General features: G+C 42.7%; 1 protein-coding gene across 2 annotated transcripts in view; it reads left to right on the top strand.

Annotated features, from left to right (window-relative positions):
- LOC148542039 (solute carrier family 22 member 15-like) overlaps positions 1–22,782 on the top strand; it is a 208,606-nt gene that overhangs the window by 122,753 nt on the left and 63,071 nt on the right. For both annotated transcript variants that reach the window (XM_088473973.1, XM_088473963.1), the window contains exon 10: positions 22,135–22,207. In XM_088473973.1, coding sequence (XP_088330099.1) covers positions 22,135–22,207 — 73 coding nt within the window. The remainder of the gene's footprint in view (positions 1–22,134; positions 22,208–22,782) is intronic.

The raw sequence follows: 22,782 nt of genomic DNA, 5'->3' as shown, positions 1-22,782 counted from the left end.
TAACCGTGCCACCAGGTCTCTGTCCCTCCAGCCTCAGCCATCTCTACCTTGCCTACTTCCTGCACTCAGATCCCCTTCTACACACTCATGCCTCATGTCATCTTCATGTCTCCCCTAGATTGTAAGCTCTTAGGAGCAGGGACATCCTCCCTACTGTCTCACAGCCCTCTTCTCTAGCACTTCAATGACAGCCTTCACCTTCCCAGCTGTATTGTGTATGGAGAATTGTGTTACTTGTGCTCTGTTTATATTTTGGTTATTGTATTGTAATGTAATGTTCTGTGTACCCTGTACTCTATGTAAGGCGCTGCGGACCAGTTGTGGCGCCCTATAAATAAAATGTAATAATAATATACTCCTTATAGCACCTAACCCATGACTTTTGCCATCCTGCTACTGTTGCAGTAATGTTTATATACCATGTACTTGTCCTGCAATGTCTTCTATTGTATGTCACTCTTTTCTTGTTCTGTTCAACTGTTAATGTACTTTGTTAGGCGCTGCGGAACTATTGTGGTGCCATATAAATGAAGGATGATAATAATAATAACTTATTATTTATTGAAGGGATGGCTGTTGACTGGTTTGCCATAAATGATTTTTAACCAATCGGAAACAAACCATTGATGGCTCGGCTCCTGATTAGGCACATGCAGGCCGTGGCTGATGCCCAACATTGGACCTTCGTGGCCAATGTCAACATCGGTGAATATCCATCAATGATTAAACTATTTACCAGCTAGCGGTGTCGGACCACTTAAACACTATTTTCTGGGCGTGTATAACTTTGCCATTGCAATCATACTCGCAGCAGGAGAGCCTTTTTCATGTCTGGAGACTTACTCAAAGGCTGATGGCTGCCTGATCTGTTTTCGATGGTTACAGCTTTGTGCGTGAGCGTCGGATGTGAGATGCTTTCAGTGGGCGTCTCTAAGCACTGGACGGCAATTGGGGCATTAGCATATTTTAGAAATTGCAATCCATGAGAAATCTCAGCTGTGATGGAATTTGTGCCCACATCTGAATCAGGCCCCCTGTCTCTTTACTATTGTACCCAGAAATTATTAGTTAACCTCCTCCATTTCAACAGGCACTTCGAATAGCAAAATGTATCCAGCGCAAACAGTACTGCTGTGTCTTTAAGGGATGATAAAAGGCTATAGTTCCCACCCTCTTAAGTCATACTGTAGATCTGAGCTGACTAAATATGGTGGGATAGCAGTGGGATGGTTCCATGGATATGTAGAAATAAACCATTTAAACTGGGGACTGTTACTGATAATGAAGGCTTCTGGTAATACTATTTAAGGGAATAGTTGCCATGAATGCAGTCTGGCTCTACTACTGGATCTTAATCATGTGATACAGGCTCATTCGTAGTTCTATTCTATACTGATCTGCAATATTAATTGCTGTCCTCTATTGTCTTTTTTAGCCTTAATTATCTATGACTATTGCTATTATTTTTTATTATTAATATATTTTTTACATTTCTTCAATTTATTAGTTTGTGTAGATGAAACAAGTATTGTTTATTGCAGTTGTCTAAAATGTCTTAGATATATTAGAGATAACAACAAATCAAATCAAAAGAGCAAAGACTCAGGATTGTACTGCAGTTAACTCCACTTTATCTGTAATGGTTTTCATTTCTGGCTTAATCCTTCACTTTCAGTAAGTTTTTATCATTCAGACAGTTTTGCATTTTCTTTTTTTTTCTATTGCCCTTGGATATGACACAGAGCTAGTTTACAGATTAATCTGTTTGTAATCCAAAGAAAAGATGTGTTATATGCAAAAGAAAAGAAAAATAAAGAATGCTGCTTAAAACTTTGAGAAACACTGTGGTAAACCAAAACTGTTCTGAGCCACACATTGGCTGATCTTGCTGGTTAGCCTCAAGGTGGCCATACATCAGACCCCGGATTTTGCGATCCAGCGATGCGATGGGAAGTTACGGCGTTTCCGGGTGGAAACGCCGACCTCCCACCATCGATGTTCTGCGATCCGTCGCCGGATCGCAGACATTTTCCATGTTAAATGTCGGCGATTTGACGATCACGATCATTTTTTGATCGCGATCGTCAAAATCCAACATGTTGGATTTCTGCGATGCCGGGTTGCAGCATCGCGGGATCGCGGCAATCCATCACAGATGGATGGGGCCCATTAAGGCCCCCATACATCAGAGCTGGATTGCAGCAATCGTGCAATTTGCAATCGATTGTGTATAAAAATCTGCAATGTATGGGCTTCACAGATCGCAGATTGCAACCAAAAAGTGATTGGAATTGTTTAATCAGATTGTCCAACATGGATTGGGGCTGTAGATTGCTAGTGTATGGAGATGATCAGCAGATTTGCAGACCGTTACTAGTAAAATGATGGGCCTTTCAAGATTGCCAGATCTGTGTTTGCTGCAATCGGTCTGCAAATCACTGAAAAAGATCTGTAGTGTATGGACGCAGATTGCTAGATTGGGAAATCCTAAAATCGGGCAGTAAATCTTCAAATTGTTCAATTGTGGTTTTCAGATTGCTGATGTATGGGGGCCTTTAGTGCTGAGTGTCAGTGACAGGATCTTTAAAGTGCAGCTGTTTAGCACGAGCCATAAAGCAGGATCTCTTCCATATTCACTTGGGCCTTAAGTGCAATTAGAAGATGATTTACACACAAGTCTTCTTCCGATTTAATTTTCCAACATGCCCAGTTATAAAATACAAAGCAAAATCCATGAGATTATGTTTTTTAGGAGTCAAATGCAGTATATTTGAAAAACCTCTTACCACTGTCAAATCAAGTTGTTCAGTATATACAGTATTTAATGTAAAAAGGCTTTAATATCGAGCGTATTTTCATTAGATTATTGGTAGCTGAAATACAATCTGGTTTTTTTTATATTGTATCTAGGCTTAGCCGTGTACAGATGTTTACCAGGGTTAAATATGTATTGTGTGAAATATGGATGTTTACACTTTGAGCTGTCACATTAGCGTGCACCCTGGGGAAGAATGCCTACACTGGTTTGTTTCTTTCATCTGCCGCCTACGTACACGAGGGAATTTACTTTGTGTACTTGACTCAGTCTTTCTGCCTGCATTGCACAGGAAAGACAGACGGACGGAAAGCTTTGTGTAATGATGGCTGGTCATAAATCCATTGTTGCATCTGCAAAACTTTTTGATAAGCAAATACTGCTTTTCTCCTCTTTATTATACATATATGTTTTAAGTGAAGTTGGTTGGTATTACAACGCATCATTTTATGCTGTTAGTTTGTTTACATCTACCTTTTTTTTTCATCATGCACATACACTGAATATACTTACTGTTATGGGCTTGGGTAGTTTTATTGTGATGTCTGTCACCTAGCACCTCCAGCCTACTACTGTAGTTGTGTTTTCTGGTATTGTACACAATGAGCCTGTTACTGAGCTGCACCATATGCGCACAGTTGGATGTTTTAAGTACTGTACGTGTGTCTGAGTCGCACTGCCTATGCATCCCGATTGTTAGCGCACCTAGTCACAGAAGGAATTTGGGTGCAGGGAATGTGCTTTCTTTCCTGGGAGGTAACAGGGGGATGGCTAGACAGGCGCAAAGCCGCTCACACAGGATCTACACTCAGACAGAAAAACTGCATCTAGCGACGCACCAAACTGGATTTGCACCACCATAAGGAGCTGCAAGTAGGCTCTCAGTATTAACAAAGTCACCTGCGGCATTAGCATAAAGATGCAGCCACAACTCACAATCAGGCCCAATGTTGCAGAGGTTTCTAAAGGGACCAGACAAACAGGGGAGCTAAGCAATAAGCTATAGAGATGCAAACTTGTAAGAGATGCCCTTTATATGACAGTAGAGACAATAGCCTTACGGTCTTCTCGTGACTTTTTGTCCTGACACATCCTTGGAGTGTGCGGTAATGGTGCGTTATTATCATCAAGTCATATGTACCGGCAGATTGGTAAATATGTATAGCTTACCAAATCATCCACTCGGTCAGTGTGACCGCTGATCGGCCATTTTGTTGGGTAAGTCTGTACCATACTTGCCCACCCTCTCGATTTGGTCAGGAGCCTCCCGAAAATCAGGTGCCGCTCCCGACCTCCCGGGAAAGCATGCAAGCCTCCCGGCTGCCGCCGACCCCGCCTATCTCCCTGCAATTACATGTAAAACCCCCGCTGCGGGGGAGGCGGTGACGCGATTCACATGGAACCGCGTAATTTTGGCCCCGCCCCCTTCTTCACACTGCATGTAATATCGGCCGCAAACACTGGTCGTCTGGCCGGCCCCGCCCCCGTTTGGCCCCGCCCCCAGCCATGCCGATCTGACTGCTCCCTCCCGGAAGAGGCAGCCAGATAGTCGGTAAGTATGGTCTGTACCCAACTTAATAACCTACTTACCTAATCTCCCGGAAGTTGCGGGTGGTTCCCGAAGAGTGCCCGGATCTCCCGTATCCCACCCACTTCCTGAAGTGGGCAGGATGGGGCGATAATTGCTGGGAATCGCGGCTCTGTATGGAAGGGGCGGGGCTAAATGAAGCGAAAACGTGACATAGGAGCCCGCCCCCGAAGTGGCCAGCTGAGTCTCCTCTCCGGGAAAGTATGCCCATATTACAGACTGGAGCTGTAAGGCAGCCCTTATGTCACTCCTCCAATAGTGTAATAGTGTACAGTACACGTGTTGAATTGGCAGATATAATTTAGATTGTTCCTTGTACCTAGACAGATATGAAAAATCATTACACAAACATTTTTTCTAAAGCATTGCAATCTAAAATTAGAACTATTATTATTATTTTCTTTGTAAATCCTCCTGTTTGTCACTGTACCACGGGTGACACTGATCCCCATAGTGTCACATTCTTGGGAGTCCATATTACTCATACACTAATAAAACTGCAGAGTTCCCTCAGCTATAGTTAACGTTGGTGGATTGTCTGCCAGCTCCATACTGACAAATAGCAGCAATAAGACTTCCCTAGCTCACAATCATTATCACTCAGAGTTTCCATTTGTAACGACTAATGAAGACTGTGTCCTATACATCATTCAGCTTTTCCCTTGTTCCTCTTCGCCGGATACCAACAATCATGTAGTATTATCTCAATTCTCACAATTCTGGCTCCCAAGTGAGAGAGATCACAGGAGTTTATAAAGTCTAGTTTTACCCTCACAGTATGTAACGAGGACAGCAACATGCCCCCAACAGTCCCACCAACCAGCTGGACAATTTCATATTCTGGCAGCAAAAGTGTGTGTGGTTAATTTGGATATATGGCCTTTTGTAAAATTGGCTGGATCTAGGTATTGTCTGAGCAGGTTGGAGACCAGATTAAATTAATCCTAGTGTGTATTTGTGTGCAATGTGGTAGGGAATATAGGGCCTGATTCAGAGCCGGACGCTCTGACCAGAGCGCTCGCTCTGAATCAGGGCCCTCCTACATGAAAATGGAGTGGCCTTAAGGACTCTCGCATAGCTGTGGGTTACCACCCACAGCTTATGCGAGCATCCATGATGATGATGACCATCGGGCTTGCGACGGAGACCCTGCGGTAGAGTCTCGCTGCTGCAAGCCCTGGAGTGATTTTGGCTCTATCAGAGCCAAAATCACTCCCACTGACATCACTAGTGATGTCAGTGGGGCCGGCTTCAGGGAACGCCTCCGTCTGGCAGGCACGCCCACCAAAGGGGGCGTGCTGTCAATCAACATCGACAGCACGCCCCCTTTGGTGCGAGACCCAGAGCGACGGAGAGCCCGTCGCTATCCGGGTCTCGCGCATGCGCACGACGGAGCTCCCTCAGTGGGGCAACATCGACGCGCTTGCGAGCGTCCTGCGCTCGCGAGCGGGTCTGAATGACCCCCATAGATTGTAAGCTCCACTGGGGCAGGGACTGGCCAAATATTCTCTGTAAAATACCATGGAAAAAGTATGTGCTATATAAGTAACTGGTATCAAATAAATAATAAAAGTACTCTGTGGTCTAATATAATTGTATGAAGCCTTCTTAGAAATAGTACAATAATGTGTTTATGTACATTGCACACAGTATAGTATATGGGGTGAGGATTTGGGCTATTGGTTAAATAGTCAAAATATTGAATATTTAATTCCAAGTAGGTAATATTTTAATAATAATATAAAGATGCAATCATAAAATCAGTAAAACAGATAGAAGTATTGACAATAATAAGGATAAAGACCATATAATAAAAAGAAAATTCGAAAAGAAAACAAAAGCAAAAAAATGTCCTGTAGAGGACAATTAGGGAAATGACTTGTAAGGCTAATCCATGGTGCTTGTAAAAGCCCAGATGACTTGACGCTTCTTCTATTCCACTCTCCTATTTCCATTTATTTGCAACAAACGTTTTAACAACTCATATGCTATGAAATCTACCTAAGACCTAACTGTCCATTAATTACAGCCCAATTTCCAGCAAAATACAATAAGTACATGCCCAGCAAATATAGGCCCTGATTCAGAGCCGGACGCTCTGACCAGAGCGCTCGCTCTGAATCAGGGCCGTCCTATTTAAATTTAGAGCAGCCTTTTGGACGCTCGCATAGCTGTGGGTTACCACCCACAGCTTATGCGAGCGTCCATGATGATGGTCGCGATGGTCAAGACCATAGCGACCATCGTGCTTGTGACGAGACCCTGCGGTAGGGTCTCGGTGACCGCAAGCCCTGGAGTGATTTTGGCTCTATCAGAGCCAAAATCACTCCCACTGACATCACTAGTGATGTCAGTGGGGCCGGACCCAGACGGTAGGCGTTCCCATGGGAACGCCTCCATCTGGCAGCCACGCCCCCGGCACGTCCACCAAAGGGGGCGTGCTGTCACTCACCATCGACAGCACGCCCCCTTTGGTGCGAGACCCGGAGCGACAGCTTGGCTGTCGCTATCTGGGTCTCGCGCATGCGCACGACGGAGCTCCCTCCGTCGTACGCATGCGCATTTGGGTACCATCAACCCGCTTGCGAGCGGGTCTGAATGAGACCCATAGTCCCTTGGAGTCCCTATCTTAGTGTCTTGACAGATTTTTACTCTGTCATCAGAGTTCTATTAGGACTTGAAATAATTTTATGGTTAGGACTTGCTTGGATTAGGTCTTGCACTTGAATAGGACCCAAAAAAAGAAAAAAAAAAAACTACTTTCCATAATGCATTGTGCACCATTTCTGACCTAAAGGCAATTACAAATGTGTCCTCATACATCTAGCCTCAATACGCCACGCAGCATGACTTACCTGGCGTGAGTGAGCAGCCAGGTCCCGTGCTGCTCTTTTAGCGTTGAGCGTCTATTTTTGACAAAAATGCGTCTAAGTCGCGATGTGATTCGACTAAGACGCACCAGCAGACTGCTGATTAATTTATGTGACATTTGTATATGAAGCACAACGGAACTTTGCATGAAAAAAGCTGCAGCCGCTACATTGTAGCACTTCATATACAGATTCAGAGGTTCAGTCGCACACAGATATACAAGTGTCACATGTCATATTAATCAGCACAGTCTGCTGGTGCGTCATAGCAGAGTCTCACTGGACCTGGTGCGCTGAGGGGTGATTTTAGTGCGACTGCAGCAAAGATGTGTAAGGACACATCTGTAAACTGGTCTCTATACCCATGAAAGAGCATGAAATGTTTCACTGTACTATATAAATTTGGTGATTGTTACGAAGACACAACATACTGTACCCCCTCCTGGCCAGTTTCCTCCTGGGTCATAGCTCATCTGCCTTGGGTATATAAAGTTAACACTTGGGGATGTTTCAGATTTACGATTTGCATAATGTTAGGGCTATACTGTATAAGGCATAGACTTATTATTATTACCAGTTATTTATATAGCGCACACATATTCCAAAGCGCTTTACAGAGAATATTTGGCCAGTCACATCTGTTCCTGCCCCAGTGGAGCTTACAATCTATGGGCCTGATTCAGAGCCGGACGCAATTAGCGCTCGCTTGTCCAGAAAATAGGGGTGGATATTCAAATGAACCGTTCGCTGTTTGCGGTCTGTTCACGCCTCTAGGTCTGAACGAGCGAACAAAACTTGCGGTCGTTTTTTGGGAAACTACGCCCCCTGGCCGCTCGCATCCTACGTCATGTCCGCTATTTATTAGATTAATCGAGTACATCGACCAGGGTATGAACTGCTCGCTATTCTTGCGGTTGGTTTTTGCTACCACAATTTTGCGAGCAGTTCTGGCTATTAAATAACCCAGTGACGTGGTCAATGACGCTGCTGTTTTAATTATGCACACCCATAAAACGCCAGTTTTGACCTTTAAGCACGCCTGCGTTCTGATCTCCACTCCCCGTTTTCAAGCACCTTCCCCTGTTACCACCCACATACGCCTCATTCTGTCACTCAAATTATCAGGCATTCGCTATTTTGCGAGCACATGAATTTTGACCGCACTGACTGGTTCGCGCATGCGTATAACGATCCGTACGCATGCGCAGTTGGCCAAACATCGCTCGGAGCGAACGAGCTGCCGCTTACGAGTGGCTCTGAATCAGGCCCTATATTCCCTACCACATGTACAGACACATACACACTAGGGTTAATTTGTTTTGGGAGCCAGTTAACCTACCAGTATATTTTTGGAGTGTGGGAGGAAACCGGAGCACCCGGAGGAATCCCACGCAAGCACAGGGAGAATATACAAACTCCACACAGTTAGGGCCGCGGCGGGAATCGAACCCATGACCTCAGTGCTGTGAGGCAGTAATGCTAACCATTACACCGTCTGTGCTGCCCAACTCTATGTGACAGACTGCACATGAATGTTGGTGAGATTCCTGTGTTTCATTTATACAGATGCAGCTATGAAGCTGAGCAGGAGAATTGGGTGCACAGAACAGTGATCAATAAATACTCAAGATGACAGCATAATCTGGAAGGAAATTGCATTTACAATACAAAAAACAGCAAAGGGATTCAAGGATGGAATAAATCTATATAGAATATCATAAAGCTAATATGGTGCAATGGTGTATTGTGTGTGTATATATATATATATATATATATATATATATATATATACATACATACATACACACATTTTGGAAATAAAGTCTGAATACAAAAAAACAGCTGATATTAAATCAAAACAACATGTACAGAACTAAAAAAAAATGCATGTAACAAAACATATTAATGGTATCTCCTTTTAGAGTTGAATGCAAAACCATTTTTAAAGCTTAAAATGTTTTTTTTGTACTGCACATGCATGCGATAAATTAATTTCCCTGTATCTACAGATTTGTTCTCACTCATCTTTACTGCAGTCACGCCAAACTATCATCGCGTCTGGTCCTGGGAGACCCTGCTGGCGTTGGGTGTCTTTTTTTTTTTTTGCATCTTTTTGCCAAAAATTACTCTAAGGGGTATATTTACTAAAAGTGAGAGTTTTTGGAAGTGGAGATGTTGCCCATAGCAACCAATCAGATTCTAGCTATTATCTTCTAGAAGGTGCTAGTTAAATGTTAAGGAGAATGTGATTGGTTGCTATGGGCAACATCTCCACTTCTAAAAACTCTCACTTTAGTAAATATACCCGTCAGTGTCAATGCAATGCGACTAGGACGCATCAGGAGACTGTGCTGATTAATTTGATATGCGACACTTGTATATCCTGTGTGTCGGAGTTGTTTTTTGTTGCTCTAGGATATGGTAGAAAGATGGTCTCTATACAAGAATACCCATTGCAGAGAACACAGCAGAGCTGCTTTGTAGATCAACAAAAATAAAACCTCTCCCTGGTCATATAAAAATTGATGGAAAAGCAAAGCAGTAAGCCAGGGAGAAAACGCAATATATTTAGTAAATGTGTACAGGACGATATGCAATGCTAACAAGTTACAGTCATACAAAGGCTGAAACCCTCTGCTCTGTGAGTGACCATTCTGTAATCCCAGTAGTCTACAGGACTCTACATTCACATGTGCTCTAATTACAGATGTACAGAGGATGGCTTATCCCCATGCAGGAAACATCACTGTACCATGAATTTATAATGTCACAGTTGCAATGTGAAGAAATGTCTAAAATGGGTTCTAAAACAATATGAGCATAATTGTTATGTGGCTCATTAAATTTCTCTATTTCCAACTTGTCTTCTGCTGTTCTGAGCTATTGCTGGAGATGTATCTTTATTCATTTTGCTGAAATATCTTGACAGCCCCAAAGTTTAATTATAATTATCAGCTTTTCCGCTAGGTTCTGTATCCAAGGAGTCTTCTACCATTGTTAGATTATTACCACTTATGGGCTGTACGTTGCAATTTATACTATTATGACCTTTTATTTTAGCAATCATTAGTATAATGAGACAATCTTTTCTTTTTCAGTACACTTAATTTGATAGTATTCTGTAATTTATTGGCAAACGTGCTTCAGGTGAAGAAAGCCTCTTATGTTATCAGAAAGTCTCTGAATGATCTATGTTCTACCACTAAAGTATAGTAAAAGTTAAATATATGTGTTTGCATAAACGGAGGGAGCATTTTGCATAGTTAAGTTAAAAAATTAGACTTTTAATTAACTTCAGTCTCTATTACTATTGTACTAATACAGAGAAAGGCACACAGACACCTCACTGTGACAGTAGCCAACGTAGCCTCACATGAGGGGGGGAAAAAATCCTTCCTGACCCCAAGAATGACACATTTTATAACTTCTCTGGATTAATTACTAACTCTACTAATTATAGCTGTATATACTGTTTCTTGTTAGAAAGGCACCCAATCCATGTTAACATTTTGTTTATCAAATTGCCTTCACTGCATCATACTGTAAGTAATCCACTCCTTACCTGCCTTTACAGTAAAGAACCCCTCCTACGCTGATGATGAAACTGTAGTTTTTCCACTTGCACTTGATGACACTAAGGGCCCGAGTTATAGGGTCCGAGTTTTGAAAATGTGCGAGTATAGAGCTATACTCACACATTTTTAGAACTCACCCTATGTAATAGGGTGCGAAAACATGCAGACTCACATGTTTCTCCTCACACCCCTATCACTCGCAGTGGCAAAACTCAAATCCAGATGTTTTGCCATTGTGAGGATACAACTCGGGCAATGTAATAGAGTACAAGTTTTTAACTTGCACACTATTACTGACCTAAAACTCGTAAAATAACAGACCTGCTTCAAGCTAACAAGTATAGCCTGAGTATCCTTGAGATCCGTGCATGCTTCTGTGTTAAAAAATAAATAAATAGTAAAATGTTGTTTAAAAAAAACGATGGGGGCCCCCCCTAATAGCAAAACCAGCACCGGGCTTTTCTGAGCCAGTCCTGGTTGCGAAAATTCAGGTGGAAAAAAAGTAGGGTTCTCCTGTATTTTCATCAACCAGCACTGGGCTCAGTGAGCCAGTCCTGGTTGTGGAAATACAGGGGACAAAATGATTAGGGGTCCCCTGTATTTTCCACATCCAGCACCAGACCCTTTCTATCAGGGGTGACCAGGGGACCCTTTCACTGAGTTCCCCGGCCAAAGCATTCATCACCTGGCCGCTAGTCAGCACAGGCCAGTTATCCCTGGGGAGGTGGGGACCCCCCAATAAAGGGGTTCCTCTTCTCCAGGCACCCCAGGCCTGGGCTAATAGTCCGGGGCTATCCCTGGCACCCCCGAGCGGTGGGTGCCGGATTGATTGTGTAAAAAAATAGAAGAAATAATATTGTCTTTTCCAGTACAACTAGAGTACCATAAGTTACCAGCATGCGGGGCATTAAGGGCCCGCTGGTGCCTCTAGTTTACCTGCAAAAGAAATATTGAAATAAACACAGGACACACACCATGAAAGTAGAAGTTTATTACACACACACTCACACATACTCACCTACAATCCCTGTAGCCATTCACATCCTCTTCTCCATGTACATTCACGACACATGTAAAAAAAAAAAAATCCATACTCTCCTATCCCTTGTTTCCGGTCCAGCTTGCTGGGACCCCTAGGTCTACTGTAAAAGACAAAAAGTATATTAAAGGAAGTTTAAGTCGGTTAAATGACGATAAAACCTATACCAAACTAAAAAACAATCCATCCATTAGTATACTTCAGAAACTAAAGAGCATAGTTGAGAAGTATGTAACACTTGGTAGTATAGATAATAAAGTTCTGATAAATAATGAATATACTATCCCTGTATTATATTTATGGCCAAAAATACACAATGACATGGATAACCCGCCAGGCCGGCCTATTGTGGCGGGAGCAAATTCTATCTCTGAATTTATCAGTCTTAATCGATCATTACCTCCAACCCCTAGTGTGCAAGGAAAGATCTCATCTCAGAGACACTGAGGATATATTAAAAAAATTGAAAACCATCGGCTGGGAAGATGATTATTATCTGATCACGGGTGATTGTGTCCTCCTTGTAGACAACACATCAGGATGGCTTAAAAGTTATTAATGATAGTTTTATTAGGGAAAACTTTGATACTTCCCTGTCCGATTTCATTCTTGAGAGTATTTCACTTATACTTCATAACAATAATTTTAATTTTGATTGTTGTTATTATAGACAGTATGTCGGAATCGCCATAGGCACCATATGCAAACCTGTTCATGTCCGAAGGGTAGAGAACTTCTGTCTGGGCAGGGCATGACTGGGGCGCGAACTTGGTGCAGTGGTGGTGGTATGTAGACGATATCCTGTTTATATGGAAGGGAGAAAGAGAAATTTTGGATTTGTTTTGTCAATATGCAAACACAAATGATTTGAATATACATTTTACCTTTGCCATTAGCAAGTTAATTTTTAACTAACTAAATCACTAGTTAATTTTTTGGACCTTAGTATAGAGATTGTCAATGGTAGAGTGGTCACCAGTAATTTTCAAAAAGCCACGGATTCTAATACATACATACGGAAGGATACAGATGTGTTCTGTCGCATCCTTGCTGCTCGCACTGCAAACGTATGCACGTATTGCGTCATGCATTTAACCATGGCCACATTATGCGTTTGTACCATGCAATCCTATGGAGTCGCAGGTGCGAACGCAGCATGCGTACCTATACACAGGTGCAAGACTTGCACCATACGTGGCAATATTTGCTGCACAAGCGGCAAAAATGCAAGAGGACATATCTGTAGTAAACCACTTGCCAATTTGGTTAGGTAATATCCCTAAGGGGCAAATGTTACATCTAAGACATAATTGTATGAAAATAGATCAATTTAAACAACAAACTATACAAATGGCACGTAAATTTACCAAACAAGGTTATAATCAGGATTAACTTAAAACAGGGGCAGGGAACCTTTTTTCTACTGAGGGCCATTTTGATATATATAACATTAGCCGCGGCCTAATGCAGGCCACTCCTCCTCCGTCTGACATCACACGGGGGCGGGCCACAATCGCCGGTGATTACAGCAATGTTCTGTATGGTCCTTCTTATGACAAGTTTGAAAGACAAAGCTTTGTAGTGGCTTTGAATATATTGTCATTTTAGTAGTAACTTGTCTCAATGGCAATACTATGTTTGCATCGTTTGTATTTATCCCTCTATTTTATTTTATTCATATTTTATTGCTGCATTCTGGCACTTTGTGCTGCCACCCGGCTTTCTGTCAACTCATATGTAGTAAGTTCTCATTCATTTCCATTCTCCCCAACTATATTCCATTTAATGTGCATGTAATGTGTCATTACAAAGAAAATAAAATCTTTGCAATTAAGTAATAGGAATGGTAGCCAAATTCACCTTGTAACATTTGCAAATTAAACATTTTTTTTGAATGTTTATAATAACCAGGGATTAAAATTTGTCTCTTAACAAGTGAGCTCTTATTATTCAATCAGTTTTATTTTGTCTGGATTGAGCCATCTGTGCTCTCTTCCAATTTTACCTCCTAATGGCCAGTACACATGGTACGATAACATGTCAGATTTCAACGATACCGATCCTATCGTTATCGTTAAAATCTGACAGTTTCTGGGCTCAGCTAACGACCTTATGATGGACGATGTGCGTCCACGTATGGTAGTTGTTGACGATGAACTACCATCGTCTGTGCAAACAGGCAGACCTGGTCAATATCGACCAGGTTAGCCGGTTAGTGGGGGGGTCTGCTGCATGTGCTGGATGCTTGATCCAGGACATGCAGAACGTTCAGACAACGATAGTCTGATCGTTATCTGAACGTTACTGTCGTACCGTGTGTACTCCGCATAAGACTGTTTCATTTCTATATGGGTTAACAAGATATTAAGAACACCACATTAAATTGTTTGTGCAGAACACCTGTACCACTGACTAGCAAAACTTCAATGGTGCCGGACCCTGACTGTTAGTGAGACAGACACCTGCCAACATGTGCAGTCCATTCATGCACCATGACTCTATATGAATCCTGCTAATCTGTGGTTAACAACTAGCATATAATAATATTAAAGAAAGAAATGATGTAGACATTCTGATTGTTGACACGTAAAATGTTATGCAAGGGACATAGAATACCCCTGCATTCTATGTCCCTTGCATAGCACTACAAGTCTCAGCATTGCAGCACCTCTTATTATGTTTAAAAATAAGGTGTGCAGTCCAAGCCCCCTCCTCCTTTTCACATTTGTGTATGTTGACATTTTAGATGTCGGCATAAAGTCCATTTCAAAGTTCTGACTGTAGCCCTATCATACCACACCTCAATGAAAAGCCCCCAATGGTTTAGCTAGTTGTTTGGGAGGGGAGGGGGGGGGGGGTTCTTGTATAACATTTGTCTTGTGTATGTTATGTTGTTGCCCTCCCCTCTTATACTCAGATATGTTCCTCTTTATAATGACTTCGGAATGGAGGCACCTGTGCCCGCTGTGTGCAGCAGGAGAATTCCTTCTCACGATTCGGGAAGAACATCCTGATCGCGGGACTGTCCCACCAAAAGCAGGATATTTGGGGAGGTGTGTTACAGTAGAAGTCATGCATTTTATTGCATTTGTGTAAAGACTTAACCTGATGGTAAGGCTGGACGCCATTATAAGGGGGGGGAGTTATAAAGAAAGGAGCGCTGTAATGTTATTTTGACTCTGTTATTACCCTCAGCTACCCTTAATCTCATGCCTTGATGAACAATCATTTGTATTTGTTCCTATCAGAGGTAGTTGGAGGATATATTCCATGACTCTAAACAGAAAGAATGACCTTGTGTGTGTACTGTACAGCTCTGCTGAAGTAGGTCCTAGATTGCTGGTTCTTTTTCTGTAATCCATTGTTACCAACATTCCTTTCTTTGTAGCAATAGTTCCAGGATCTAAAAATATGTTCTGAAAACTCCTTTTTATCTGTTCATATGTCAGATATTTTACTCTACATTTTATCAAGTTCACTGCTGTCTTTCTGCACCTGAACTAAATAGTAATAACATGTACAGTTTTTTTCAGACTATTTAAACAGTGATTAGATACAGAGCTGAGATGAGGTGGCACCGTACTTATCTGCAATTTCACCCTTGTTAGCTGTCAACGGTAATAGAGATTACTTTAGGCTGTTAGGGGTAAGGTTTGGCAGACACACAGAGAACATAGGCATGCTGCATATCATGTTAATCAGCAGAAGCTTGTGCTATCTATTCACATCATTGTGTGAATAAAATGCATTTGAAGGTAAAAAGACGCTCTGCACTACTGAGTCACGCCATGGCATGGCACGACTAGAAGGGCTGTTTAACGCGCCAGGAGGCTAGATGTATGTGGACCCATTTGTGAATAGCTAATGCATATTAAGGGCCTGATTCAGAGGTGTATACACAGCGGATGTTTTCGGATCTGAGCCCTTTTCTTTTGTATACTACGCATATGTATGTCGCATTGTGCAGACGCCAAGTTAGATTACCAATGGCGGTCGCAGTGAGGACTTGGACGCAGTGTGATTGATACCGTGTTTCCCCGATAATAAGACCTACCCCGAAAATAAGCCCTACCCTTACTTTTGTAACCCGGTCCAAATTAAGCCCTACCCCGAAAATAAGACCTACCAAAATCCCATTTTGAGCTGGGAACGCTTCAGAGGCCAGCGTTCCCAGTCATGCAGTGCGCGGGTGACGTCATGACGTCACCCGCGCGCTGAGAATCCTGTGCGACCGCGCCTGCTGAATCATGTTAGATCCAGTCAGCGCGCAAGTGAGAGGGGCATCCCAGACGGCGGCGAGTCAGGTAAGTACCGTACTGTACTGGTGGGTGGGGGATCAATTACAGGGGGGCTTGCACTGCAATAAGGGAGGCTGCATAAGGGACACTGCTACAGGGGGGGGGGGGCCTGCATAAGGGGCACTGCTACCGTACAAGGGAGGCTGCATAAGGGGCACTGCTGTCACTGCTAATTAAAATAAGACCTACCCCGAAAATAAGCCCTATGGTGTTTTTTGGAACAAAAAAAAAAATAAGACAGTGTCTTATTATCGGGGAAACACGGTAGTAAAGGAGTGTTTGGGGGAGTGAATGGGGTGGCGACTAAAAGTTAGGCGTGTTGTGACCGTTTCGGGGCGTTAGTACCTGCGACTGTGAATTCGTACTCCGTTGGTAAGGCTCAAGCAGCTTACTTCCAATGGACATTGTAAGCGACCATAGGGTTGCTCTGAAGATCAGTGGTGCGACCGATGGCCCCGTCTTTGTAGACAAGCGGTGGATTTGAGATACATATTACACCGGTTGCGACATTTGCATATTTTTACACATCCCGGCAACGGGTTTTGAGTGAAAGCACTAACTTCTGTTCATAAAGAATGTTTCCTTATGTATTTCTGAGCATGATGGAAAATTTTATCTCACATTAAGTTTCCTAGTACTGTATGTGAACTATAAATGTCTTCAGTTTCCGTTCTTCCCTTCCCCATAGCTGTCATTCCTGAGGTTGGTTAGAGTGGTGTACGTGATGGTATTAGTGTAGATTTACTGCTCTGAATATTGATGCTTTGGCTTGTGAAGATCAGATAAGATTTAGAGCTACTCAATTTGGTCTCAGGTGCCCTGGATTCTACATTGAATGGGATTACAGCATCCACTGAGGAATTAAATGAATCAGAAGTACATGCTTAATAACATTCATTTATATAGAGCAAACATTGGCCAGATCTCATTAAAACAGTGGTATCCACGACATTTATTTTACGCTTTTGCCATAAATTATTGTGACCGGATTTGTTGGATTATATAGGGAAGTGGATGCCCTGCTAAAGCCCCTTATGTGTGTGCCAGAGCGTAAATCCATGGAATCTGTAAATGTTTGAATGACACAAGTAACTGAATAGAAACTGGGCACCAGGACCATTTCATACTACACCATGGCTGTTCTTGACAGGCAGTCTAATGGCTTCATACCTGCTGGAACAGCATACTTTTACTTTTGAATAATAATTGTAGGAAGATCACCTTAATAAAATGAAAGTGAAGCCAATTCTGTTTCCTGCTCCGCCCAAGAGTTGTGTTAAGCTCCACGAATGCGGTGTATCTAATAGGGATGTGCGCCGACCCCTGTGTTTTGGTTTAACACACATTTTCAGGCATTTCCAGGCATTTTTAACCACCTCACAGCTCACAATATTGTTTTAACTATTTTTCACCAATATAGACCATAGGCTGCAGCGAGCTGTCTGGCTAAAGTAAGCAACAGAGCAGCGGTACAAACGCACGGCAGCTTAAAAAAATATAGGACATCTATGAAACATTGCTACACAGCACTGGCAGACAGGATGGCAGTTTAATAAACTATAATAATGTCAGTCGGCAATGCCCCAAATTGAGGAAAATGTAAAGAAAAGAGGTGCAAGATGGAGTTGTCCTTGGGCCCTCCCACCCACTCTTATGTGGGATATTAAAAAGGACATGCACAGTTTAACAAACCAAGCACTTTAGCGAACAGGACTGACACTTTTGTGGCTGAAGTCCTTGGTTTGCTTGGGCCCCCACAAAACATTTTTTTGGAAGGATTACCTACAATTCTTAATGAGGAAGTTGATGATGAGGGTGTTGGTGGTGGAGATTCCATGTGCTGGTCCAAACTGCTGGTTGCTGATAAACTGGACTGCTTGTTATTAATTTACAAATTATTATAATTTTGTTAAATAAATTGCATGAACTCGCTGCAAATGATGTAACAGGGAGAAGGTGCCTAGATGGTTAACGTCTCTACCACTACTAACTTTTCCTTTACAAATGATACAGATGCCTTCACAACTGTTGTCAGTACTTTGACAATCTCCCTGAAATGCTTTTTCAAAAGTAGGCAAGTATTGTATTCACTAGATACTAGAGATGATCGGGTCCGGTTTTCAGAGAACCCGACCCGCCCGAACTTTACGATCCGGGCCGGGAGCTGTCAGGATTAGCATGGCCGGCGGTAAATCATACTGATTCAGTCAACATGTGGCCCTCCAGCTTCTGTGAAAATACACATTCCAGCCCTGCTACATGTTTGGCATGCCCTAATAGCAAAACTGTGCATGCTGGAATATGTAGTTCCACAGCAGCTGGAGGGCCGCATGTTGAATACACTTGCTTAAGACTATGGCCCTCATTCAGAGGCGGTCGCAAGAAGCAATCGCTGTCTCTGAATGAGGGTGGTCACTTCTTTTTTTTAGTGCGGCCTCCTGGTCGCTAGCTAAGCTGTGGGTTACTACCCACAGCTTAGCGACCGACCAGGGTGATGGTCGCGATGGTCAAGACCATCGCAGCTTGCGACGAGACCCTAAGGTTGGGTCTCGGCAACCGCAAGCCCCAGGGAGCTTCCTGCTCTGATCGAGCAGGAAGCTCCCCACTGACATCACTGCTGATGTCAGTGCGGCTGCCCACAAAAAGGCAAGCGTTCCGTCAGGAACGCCTCCGTTTGTGTAGCCACCCCCCCGCCCCGCCTACAAAACGGGCCGAGCTGTCGATCAACATCGACAGCCGGCCCTTTTGTAGTGAGCTCCGGAGCGAGAGAGTTTCTCTCTCGCTCCGGGGCTTGCGCACTCGCAGTGCGACCGCTGCGCATGCGCAGGACCAAAACACCGACCCGGTTGCGAGCGCGCAGTGCTCACTACCGGGACTGAATGAGGTCCAATATCCTCATCAACCTAGGACATGCCTCCAGTCAACTCCACTGCACACCCCTTTCATGGCTCTAGGGGAAGGCTGAAACTAGAATTTGCATATTATCGCCAATGCAACTCTGCAAAAATTTGCAGCCAAACATGCATTAGCGTCCACTTGTGAATCAGGCCTATAGTGTACAAGGTTCTTAGGATTAGTGTTTTAGCACGATTAAGTCGCAAAGTCCATGGTGCGAAATGGAGCTGTTTGGCGCGATTTGAGGAAAGGTGTATAATGTGGGCACATCTGCACATAAACAGTTCAATTGAGAAAGTTTAAATTTGCAGTGGAATACAATCCTGCTGGCATAATATTAGTGAACATATCAGTAAGGTTTATTTATTACTTTAAAAAAAAAAAAGTGGATCTGCAGCACATTTTATTTTGTGCAGTTGCTATTGTTGTTTTTCCCCGATGCGCATACATTAGGGCATGACCCTGTTCTGCCTTATGATGTTCGCCTGCAAAAGAGGCTTTGCATGATATTTCACGAATGGATGATCTTAGACTGAAATGCTCATATCTGCCAAGGTAAAAAGATTACCTGGAACTAATGGCACATTTGGATCATCGCTTTTAATTACTTTACACCTTTTATTTTTTATCTCTTAAAATAATATATGCCATAAAAGAAGTAAAGATACTGCTTTTTTATCTTCATTTATGGGACATTACAGCAGGAGTGGCCAGCATTACTTCCAATTTAATGTTTGGAATATATTGTGGAATCGTAATATTTGATGTGTAATGAAACCAGCCACAGATCTGGTAATTTGGAGATCACCCCTAACAACTGGACAACAATGGCATCTAGGGAGTACTAAAGTGCTGTGTGCAATAGTTTGTTTGCAGTATCTATGTGGTCCCATGGGCATTTATTGCATGTTATTGGATCACATAAACAGTTATTTTATAATATTTTGTCTATTATGATGATCGTATACAGTCAAAGCCAGAATTATCAAGCAGGAAAGAGACAGCTGCTGGCTCATTATGGTTTGTTAAATCTTCATTCCTTCCTTTAATAGCCAATTGCTGATTTGTCATAGACTTGTTCTATCTGGGATGTAGTAATGTGGCCGCCGGTCACAATCCCGACAGCAGAACACAGAGGACGACATCCAGAACGTAGGTAAGTCCGGGGCGCCCATAGCATTAGCCGAGGGAGGGGGAGGGTTAGGATTAGGGAGGCTAGCGGTGATAGGTTTTGGGGGGGGGGCTTAGGCACCCCCCCTCCCCCCCCCGGGAGGGTTAGGTTTAGGCACCCCCGAAGGTTGGTTAGTGTTAGGTACCACTAAGAGAGGGTTAGGGGGGGACATGGGAGGTTAGGGTACTTACCTGCCTCTGTTGGGATCTTGATCCTGTCGGGCAGCCGCTGTCGGGATTTGAACCGGCCACTGGCTTTTCAATCACATTCCATTCTATCCAGGCCAAAATGTACATTGTTTGATGGTTTACCCTGTACTGTAATAAACTGTTCATATTACTTGTGCCTGTCTGAGCTTATTCAGGCTATGTTCAGCTTTGATACAGGACAGTGTCTGTGTCTATGCATTCAAAAGTACGCTGTGCACACATGTAATCCAATACAGTCTGCACCTACAGTAAATTAATTGTCTGGGAAAAGTTCAATATTACTGCATACATGCCAACTCTCCCTCATTGTTAGGGAGACTCCCTGAAATAGCAGCAATCTCCTGGTCACCCTGAAGAGTCTAGCAATCTCCCTGATTGTTATTTAAAAAAAAAAAAAAAAACAGCTTCATAATGGGGGTAAGGTGCAGAGATATATACATTCAAATGGGATGATTAGTATTGTTTCCCTGAATTGGTTATAAGGCACAATGATCCCTATGGCTACATGCATTTTCTAAATTAGTGTGTTTTCATCAAATAGATCTTACTAACTGCTTTTGGGTTCATTTACATTTGGATGTAAGTCAATTTTATGACATGCCTCTCAGATATAGCAGTAAACATCCACTTTAACGCTGCGCTCGTAGGTGTTGCTTTCACAATCTGCCTGAAATGCTTTTTCAAAAGTAGGTAACTACAGTATGTGTTACTGACTGTTGATTTTAATTCCCTTGCACTGATTGCTTCACCTTTTTGCTTGCTGCCCGGACATTCTTATTTGGAATGGAGTATTGTGACTTGTGGTTATGTGCCTTGCTGAATTGGCTGTACCTGAACCTTGGCCTGTTAATGACTGCAATTGATTTGTTCCTCTATTTGTCAAGTTTCCTTTTATTTAACAGCTATACAGTATATGCTTAAGTGCTAGCAGGATAGGTGCATGTTAGTATGTCACAGATAGTGCAGTACCAGTTTACTTGCATGCACTGCAACACTCATCATCACATATTCACCAAATGCACACCTCTGAACTGTACCGATTTGAGGCTGCACACCGCCTCCCGATCAGGTCTGCATAGCCCCGATTAGCCGGGCAGTTGGGGAGGTGAGTTCTATTAACAGTTTTCTTTTCTAGGAACGGGCTTTAAAGGGAACATGCCCCTTAATGTGTAGCCAAACCCACTTTGGGAGTGCTTGCACTGTTGCCCTGCCTCAGCTGTGGTTATATTGTCTGCATATTTTTGTATGTTAAATAGTCAACCTTAGTAAATTTCAAAGTAAAAAGCTCAAAAAATAAAATTATACAGTGCAAATAAGATACATTGTATTGAGCATTAAAATAACTTCATCTGGGGTTGTCCATGAAAAGTAGCAAAGTTGGTATCTGTATGCATCACTTAAAGTCAGAAGCAATATCAGACAGAGTATGCAACTTTACCAAAATCATGTTGCTCTACTGGGGGTCAAACTTAAAATGTGTCACAAAGTTAGACTTGGGAGGGGGTCACGTCCTAGTTCAACCTTTGCAAAGCTTACAGTATTTTCCCTGCATGCAAAATAACCCCCCTGAATTTGTAAACCGTAGTTTGAAAGAATAGAGCATGTTGTCTTTATCTATATTTTCTCATTTACTACATGAGTGATCTTGATACATTTATTTTAACTGTTTTGCAGGAATGCGGGACTGGGTGTATGTGCCATGGCATGCAGATTTGGTGGCATCCTTGCTCCTTTTATTCCATCAATGGTAAGGTCTATAGTATTCTATTTGTTATGGGTTTACAGACATTGTATAGATTATATCATAATATGGTAATGTTTTGTAGTAATATTAGATGCCTTGAAATGCAGTTCTGTTATTGGATAGGATTATAAAAAATGTGATACTATGCAGGGATGGACAACTGATAGCATGCTTTGCTGGATCATGTCTCCAATGGCAGGCGCCCTGAAACATGCCAATAGCCCAGCCTGCTGAACCCTGCAGTAACCATTGTAAAACGACTCAGTGGCCTCTAATTCTTATTTGTGAAGCTTCCGAGGTTCCTTTATTATTTGCATTTGTAAAACCAAAACTATTCCAAGTGTATTATAGCTAAGGAACCACAGTGTTTGCAAGTTGGCACTCTGTCGGACACCATGCCCTTGTATGCCAGCCTTAGGCTCTGTTCCACATTCTTTTTTATTATATGTAGAGATAAACCAGATTTAGTGCAGTCCCCTCCATGAACGTAAGGTACCTAGAGGCTCTCTATTGGCTGAAGGTCAACTAGGAAGATTGTGAAACTGCAATGGGTGATTCACACCTGGCCATCAAAGTTG

The sequence above is a fragment of the Taudactylus pleione genome, unplaced genomic scaffold (genome assembly GCF_031769625.1).
Source record: "Taudactylus pleione unplaced genomic scaffold, aTauple2 ptg000016l, whole genome shotgun sequence".
Classification (NCBI taxonomy): domain Eukaryota; kingdom Metazoa; phylum Chordata; class Amphibia; order Anura; family Myobatrachidae; genus Taudactylus; species Taudactylus pleione.
The sequence above is the reverse complement of the archived record's forward strand: the minus strand, read 5'-3'. Positions and strand labels throughout refer to the sequence as shown.